The sequence below is a fragment of the Piliocolobus tephrosceles genome, chromosome 6 (assembly GCF_002776525.5).
Source record: "Piliocolobus tephrosceles isolate RC106 chromosome 6, ASM277652v3, whole genome shotgun sequence".
NCBI classification, from domain to species: Eukaryota; Metazoa; Chordata; class Mammalia; order Primates; family Cercopithecidae; genus Piliocolobus; species Piliocolobus tephrosceles.
The window spans coordinates 126,303,600-126,311,841 of NC_045439.1; the positions used below are offsets into that span (position 1 = coordinate 126,303,600).

The following is an 8,242-nucleotide window of genomic DNA, read 5'->3' on the forward strand; positions in this document are numbered from 1 at the left end:
AAGTACAAGATTAGAGAAAACAAAATTCTAATTTTCTTAGACCCATTGCCGGATTTATATTTCTTCGGATCTAATTTTCTTCAGGCCCTGTGCATGTGTGCTACTATTTACTAGCACAGTCAGTTTAGAAAAGGACAAAGAAAGCACATGGATAGAGGCAGAACATTAAATGAGGGCAAATGTAGTTGTCGCAAACTTTGAGGTCACTACATTTCTCTCTCAATGACATATGTTCTCATTTGCAATTATGGGCAAACAATGTAAAAGTTCTTACCATCTTGATATGGGGAGAAGCAACCAAAATAGTGTTAATAACTCCCATAGCAAAAAGATGAATTCATTTAACAAAGTTCGTTTTTTAATTGGCTTTTGCAATTCATGGGATTGGCTATCTGAGACTTTGGGGAGTGTCATGATCTTTAAATAGTTCCTTATAGGCTCCTGTGATTCCCTTTATAAAATTATTTTTAAAAAAGTTTTGGAAGCTTCTCTTCTTCACCCTGTTGTTACTTTCCTGAGATTTATCTCAAAATTGGTATGTGGAATTTAATCACATCAAGCTTAAGAGCAACTCTACGTGTTGCCATTCAGAGAGATAAAGGCATTCTGGGCTACAGTTTTTCCTACAGTCAAGGCAACCTGGGTTTTTGAGCATGAGGACTTGGGGTTTGGGTATGAAAGCCTAATATAAAACAAAATAGCGAATTATTGCTGATTATTGGCACTGCTAACACAAGCATGGGACTGAAGTAGCAAGAAAAATGTGAGCATGTTGATGTATAGTTCAGAAAGAGCAGAGAATATAATTGGGCACAACTTTGTTATTTTAGAGTTGGGAGGATCACTTGAGGTCCAGGCTGCAGTGAGCTATGATCACATAGTTGCCCTACAGCCTGAGTGATAGAGTAAGACGCTGTCTCTTAAAGTAATAATAATAATAAGTTATTTTAATGACCACGTAGACATCCTTAGATAGAGGTTTTCAGTAACAAGAGCCTTAATTAAGCAATATATCACAGTTAAGCATATGTTCTTTGCGTATTCAAACCTTCACACTACCAGTGTGCCCTGTGATGCTAACTTTAGCACTAAAATGTAGCTGCTTCTAACACAAGTGAGGATTGTAATAGTATCTACTTTATAGCTTTGTAAGCATAATAAAGTAATTATTGGTCACATATCACTGCAAGATAACTAAATCAATCTCGTCATACCCAAAAGCCTTTATCCAACTTAATTATCTACATAGTAAGAAGGCAATTTCTTCCCATAAAATGGTTATCTTCATTACCAAACTATCTTTTCTCTTCTACAACTTTGATTGGCTCTTTTCATGTCTGACATCTGTACCACTCTCACTAAGACGTTTAATATATCTATTTGTTAATCTGAGCTGTGCAATCTAGAGTTTGAGCCACAGAAGATTCTACAGTTTGACCTCCTGCCTTATAATCTTTGCTTCTTCCTTCCTGTTTGACCAGAATGCTTTTAGTTAAAGTTCCTTGCTCAGTCAAATTAATTTCTGAGTTCAGAAAGTAATTCATACAAATTTCACATTTCTCCTTTAAATGGAAGTTTTATTTCACATTTGGTTTATCATTACCTTAGGCAGAGACCTGCAATTAATTTCCAAATCAGGTACTCAGAATGGGGTGTTAACTCCATTAGAGAAGATTATTTCCAGTATAACCTGATATCCAAGACAGGGCATTATTTAACTCTGTATTTCAAATCTGAAGTAGAGTTAATAATGAAACATCAAAGAATGTCTTCCCCTATTTCACAATGGTATCCATTTGTAACATAATTCTAGTTCTAGTTTACTGAATTACTTAAAAAAAAAAAAAAGTTAGAGGTGAAGAATGCTAAAGGTTAGAAGTAGCTATGGGTGAATAGAGAATTGTAAAGAACTCTATGTGGTTTTTCTTCAGTGTTCACTTTCCTTTTTGTCAGATTTATATTCCAATGTTTTAATAAATTATAGGTTTATTCTAGAAAATAATGACTTAATTCTAATATTTCATTTTAATCTTATTTGGTCTTTAAAAGTCTCAGATTGTTAATATTCTCAGAAGCAAATATTTTTCCATTCAGATTGGCTTTACTTGTAAGAAAGTAAAACTATATTATATAATTTTCAATTAGAATATCACTTTATAGTTTACACAGCTCTTTGAAATGTACACTATCACAAATAAGTACTCAAAAGTTTAGAGAATTCCAGTAAATTGCACAAGGACATTAATCCTGTCTGTTTTGATCATCATTATCTCTCTGGGCCTGCAGAGTTTTCGGTACATAATCACCAAAGGTACTCAAGAAGTTGGAATGAATGAACAAACACTATCACAGTGTTTGTTCTACACTGTCACTGCTTACTAGTAGTGAAGCCAGAAATTAAACCCACATCTGATCTCACACTATGTGTCCTTATATTAAGGCATCTTGAGGAAATTCACACTCTGCCTTTCCAAGAAGACTGACTAGTCACACAACTGTTAATATGGAATATGGTCATCTCTTACTACAGAAAAATATTTTTAGAATGATTTTAGAGAAATTCTGCCTGTACTTGTAGAACCAAGTTGCAGACAAACTGAAATGGTTTTAGACTAGACAATTTTGACTTACTATACTTATCACTTTCCACATTTTTGTCAGACTGTGTATACATATAGCTACAGTATCAGATACTTCAAAAGGCATCCGATTCTGTGAGGTAATACCAAAAAATCAATTAGTAATTTTTATGTTTTTAATGACCTCAATATTTGAAAGTCATACCATAAGTGTCTATCTCAACTAACTATTGACTATTATTGTAGACACACAGGGAACTCCACGTAGCTTCTGGGATCTGGCTACAAATTTCATTTTAAAGGGCTCTTCTTTGAGAAAACAGATTGTTTCAATTTTATTTTGAATAAAATTAGATAAAATTAGCATCATGCACTTACATCACAAGTATAAAATCGTTTTCAAATTCTGTCCATGGACATATATACATATGCATACATATGTCAATAATTTGAAAAACAATTTTATATCCATATTTCATTCTAGAAAATAAAAAGGCTAGTTGTTAGATGGTATCTATATTTTAAGACTAAACTCATAGTTCCCTAAAATTATAAACATGCTTAAGCCTATGAGGAGAATATTATTCAAAAAAGTCAATTCTGCATGTCAAGCCCATAATAAGGTTAAAAACTAAATTTTCACTTAATTAATTTCTAATAAGCTTGCAAAATTACACTGATGTTTCCCAAGGGAATGCTTATTTTTCACAAATAAGTATTGCATAGACTTGCTATTTTCTTGGTCTGAAGTGGATTTCCTCAAGGCTTGCTCCTCATTTTTCTTTAGTCTTTCTGAAATGTAACCTGCCTAGTGAGGCTTTTACTGATCACCTGGTTATAGTCCATATTCCTTTTTTCTGCTTTATTTGCTCCATGGCACTATTCAATAAATATTTTCCTTTGACTGAGGTGGTTATCTTCATTACCAAACTATCTTTTTTTCTCTTTTTGCTGTCTCTCCACTTCTCCCCTCTTAATTCATAAATATGTATATCATGTCAGATGTCACTAACTACATATCTTGCTTATTTATTTTGAATTGCCTATGCTGACACCACCCACCCCCACACCTTTAGGATGTAAGTTATATGAGGATGGGACAGTTTTTATTTTTTTTTCCCCATTGCTTTGTCCCCAGAGTCTATAAAGGTGAGTGGTACAGAAAAGACAATCTGTAATTATTTGTTGAACGAATTAATTACATCAGAGATGCTATTCAATAGGCTTTGGAAAACTCTTCTGTTATTGTGATATTAGCTCAAATACAGTAAGAAGGGGCTGTAAAATCATCAGCAAAGGTAAGTAGTTCAAATATAAATTTAATTAGAAAATCTACTATGCTATCTGAAATTGCATTTAGTCCCATCTTTGAAGAGCAGGTAGCCAATCATTTTAAATAATATTAAACTTAACTTCTGTAAAAGAGGAATCATATTGGAAAGGGTAAAGAGTACAACTGTGATACTAAAAGAATCACTTTTGATTAAAAAGGATGTATGCTTCTGAGATTCTAGGAAGATACATCTGTCATTGCTAAATTATTGAACTCACTGTTGTATACTTTACATTTTTTTGATACAGATAAGCAAATGCAGTATCTTGCTCACACTAGTTTGTTACAAATTAATTTCAATCTATTCTTATTGCCGCAGATACCTCAAATATATGGCCTCATGCCATTCCTTTATTGATGTCATTTATCAAAGCAACTGGGCTGATTTCCATATCTTTACACCTGGCCAACTTGCCTGTCCCTTCAAGATTTTGTAAATGGTGCTAGACTCCTCATTTTCAACTACTAATAATCTGAATGTGTAAGTACAGTGTATATGATTTTCAAAGTTCTATTAAGGCATTGCACATTTCTACCAAAACATTTTAGAATACAATGGCAAATCTCTCGACTTCTCTCTTTCTATATAGGTTTATCTGTTAGATAAATCTCTCTGTCTCTGTATCTATCTATCTATCTTGGCAAAGCATAAAGGCAAAAGTAAATAATAATTCAGATAATTATCTAAGTGAGCTCAGGGAAAATATTAATTCTTAACAATCATGTGAATACTCATTGTCTTATAGCCTCACCTTTTTATTTTTATATTGATTAGAATCAAAACATCTATTTGATTTGCAAAATGGTAAAAAGCTTATTCTTAATCCATCTCAATTATCTTTTTTTCCCTCTAGATAACTTCAGCAGCCCAGATTCAGTTAATGGATGGAGTAATAAGTCAGTGGTTACTGAATTCATTTTGTTGGGACTGTCTAGCTCTTGGCGACTCCAAGTCTTGCTTTTCTTTATCTTCTCTGTGTTTTATGAAGCTGCTGTGTTGGGAAACATCCTTATCATCATCACAGTAATTATAGACTCTCATTTGCATTCCCCAATGTACTTTCTTCTTAGCAATATCTCTTTCATTGATGTGTGTCAGGCTATGTTTGCCACTCCCACGATGATTGCAGGCTTCCTCAATGAACACAAGACCATCACTTTCCAGGGATGCATGTCACAGATCTTTTTCTTGCATGTTTTTGGGGGTAGTGAGATGGTGCTTCTTGTTGCCATGGCCTATGATAGATACATTGCAATATGCAAACCTCTGCACTACACGACCATCATGAGCCGGAGGGTGTGCACTGTTCTGGTGGGGGTTTCCTGGGCCATTGGCATCTCACACTCAGCCAGCCACCTGGCATTCACAGTCAATCTGCCTTTCTGTGGACCCAACAGGGTAGACAATTTTTTCTCTGACCTCCCCCTAGTAATCAAGCTTGCTTGCTTAGACACCTATGTTTTTGAGATCCTGGTGCTCACCAACAGTGGTCTGCTCTCATTTATGTGTTTCCTCCTTTTGCTCACTTCTTTTGCTTACACTATCATCCTTGCTACTGTGCATCGCCAAGCCTCTGATGGGATGTCCAAGGCCCTTTCCACTCTGTCTGCCCACATTACTGTTGTGCTTCTCTTCTTTGGCCCATTCATATTCATCTATATTTGGCCCTTTGAAAGTTTCCCAATTGACAAATTTATCTCTGTGTTTTTTACTGTCTTCACTCCTCTCCTCAACCCCATGATTTATACTCTGAGGAATAAAGACATAAAGGAAGCCATGAGGACGCCAAGGAGACATGTGGGTTCCAAGCAGGGTTTTTAGACAATTACAAAGAAGTAATACAAATTCTTACTTTTGGGCTTTGAAATTAACATATTTGATTACTGTTATTGTGTTTATATCACAAATAGTTTTTTACTAGACTGAATTAGAGGGCCTGAATATGGTGATCTGGAGTTGCAAACACAGTGCAGAATCTTATGATGCCAGTTCCTATATTCTGTGTCTCACATCATCCTCCCTAAAGCTGCAACTACATGTATTAAAACTCATAAGCAGTTTTCCCCCTTATACAGGCACCATTAAAAAATATCTCTTTGATGGTGTATATGTGCCACATTTTCTTAATCCAGTCTGTCACTGATGGACATTTGGGTTGATTCCAAGTCTTTGCTATTGTGAATAGTGCTGCAATAAACATACGTGTGCATGTGTCTTTGTAGTAGCATAATTTATAATCCTTTGGGTATATACCCAGTAGTGGGATGGCTGGGTCATATGGTACATCTAGTTCTAGATCCTACGCAGCCATAAAAAAGGATGAGTTTGCATCCTTTGTAGGGACATGGATGCAGCTGGAAACCATCATTCTTAGCAAACTATCACAAGAAGAGAAAACCAAACACCGCATGTTCTCACTCATAGGTGGGAACTGAACAATGAGCTCACTTGGACTCGGGAAGGGGAACATCACACAATGGGGCCTATCATGGGGAGGGGGGAGGGGGGAGGGATTGCATTGGGGAGTTATACCTGATATAAATGATGAATTGATGGGAGCTGACGAGTTGATGGGTGCAGCACACCAACATGGCACATGTATACATATGTAACAAACCTGCACGTTATGCACATGTACCCTAGAACTTAAAGTATAAAAAAAAAAAAAAAAATCTCTTTGAGAGGCAGAGGTAAGAGGATCACTTAAACCCAGGAGGTCGAGGCTGCAGTGAGCCAAGATCGCGCCACTGTACTCCAGCCTGGGCAACAGAGTGAGACCCTGTAAAAAAAAATCTCTTGCAGCATTTAAAAATCAGCTCTATATTAAAGAAGATTAGCTAGTTCATGTGATTCACTATGGGTAACACAGAGAATAATTTAGCATTATTTGAGTTAAAACAGAATTTGCTTTGACATAAAAGGCGATACAAAGACTCTAAAAAGCGCTGCTTTACCTCATCAATTACAGTTCATAATTATTCTGGCTAACAACTTAATGTTATAAAGGTAAAATTTTATATTCTGAAATAAGGCATTAATGCTTATCAAATCTGTCTTTTGTCATACTTACTATTTGTGCTAGAATTTAAACATATAAAATACTACAGTATCAATTATAGGATAATAAATATAACCAAGTCCATAGTTAAAATTACAAGACTACTCTTACACTCTCTGGAAGAAATATCGTAGCACTTACAAACTCTCATTACACCACTAATAATAAACCTGTCATCAACTGACAATGACTACAAGGTATTTGAATAGCCAGTGATTCTGTTTATTTAATTTCATTTGGGAGTGTAATTTTCAAAGCAGTTGCAGAAAATATATACATTGGTAATTAGAAAACATATCACATGCTTCTCTTTTTTTCAAACTTGAATTGAAACTTCAGAAATAGCTCATCAAACATTAGAAAGAATAAGAGAAAGAAGGTCATCACATGATTGATTCAGTCTTTTATCAGCCACAGCATCTGGCACTGTCATCACTGCATCATAAAATTCGAGCTTGAAGAGTTTATTCTGTTTATGATAGCTTCCAATTCAAACTTATAATTTTTGAACTAAAGATATGATTATGTGTTTTGTTTTTATTGTCCCTAGGGCAAATATTGTCCTATCTTTCATCATAGTTGTTAGTGTATCAAAAGTTTAACATGCAAGCACATGCAGCAAGTGCCATAAAAAGGATACACCTCACAGAGCAATTGATATTCAGGTGATTTCTACCCTTGTTTTTCACAAATGTGGCATTTTGAATGATGGGGTTGGAAGCCAGTGAAAAACTAGATTGTCCATCTCTAAGTCTTAGCTTATGTGGGTCATTGCACCCTGTAACAATCTGATCTTGTTTTCACATTTACTTTTCCATGTGTGGAATTACTTCATTGGGTGCTACTTTACTAAACTGACATTGATTAAAGGTTTCTATCAATAGAATTATAATGGGCAATGACAGTTATCTAAGTAAAGAGGTAAAAGTCATAGGCCCTTGTTACATAAAAGCTTTTAAGCTTATCAGGATAGCAATAAAATGTTTATTAACAGATAATAAGGGCAAGTAGAATACATAATAAAACACACGTTGAATTTGTAGGTTAGTGCAAAAGTAATTGCAGTTTTCACAACTAAAAGTAATTGCAAAAACTACAATTATGTTTGCACCAACCTAATAATAATCCCGTTGTGTTAATGCTCAGTTTTGTCCAAAGCAACTCAATGCATTTTAGCAATTCTTAAAACTTAACTTATCTCAGAATATGTGTACACATAAAAGAGATGAAGAAAGGCCTTTGGCCTTGTAGAAATAATTGCATATTAAAGA

The 8,242-nt window shown here is 34.9% G+C and overlaps 1 protein-coding gene across 1 annotated transcript; it reads left to right on the forward strand.

Moving 5' to 3' along the window:
- The first annotated feature begins 4,714 nt into the window (after positions 1–4,714).
- Positions 4,715–5,734, forward strand: LOC111522524 (olfactory receptor 4K1-like). Its single transcript, XM_023186620.1, has one exon. The coding sequence runs from the start codon at positions 4,715–4,717 to the stop codon at positions 5,732–5,734; it is 1,020 nt and encodes a 339-aa protein (XP_023042388.1).
- The last annotated feature ends 2,508 nt before the right edge of the window (positions 5,735–8,242 follow it).

What these genes read in the sequence shown, in the direction of transcription:
- LOC111522524 (XM_023186620.1), top strand. Translation starts at nt 4,715, where the DNA reads ATGGTAAAAAGCTTATTCTTAATCCATCTCAATTATCTTTTTTTCCCT.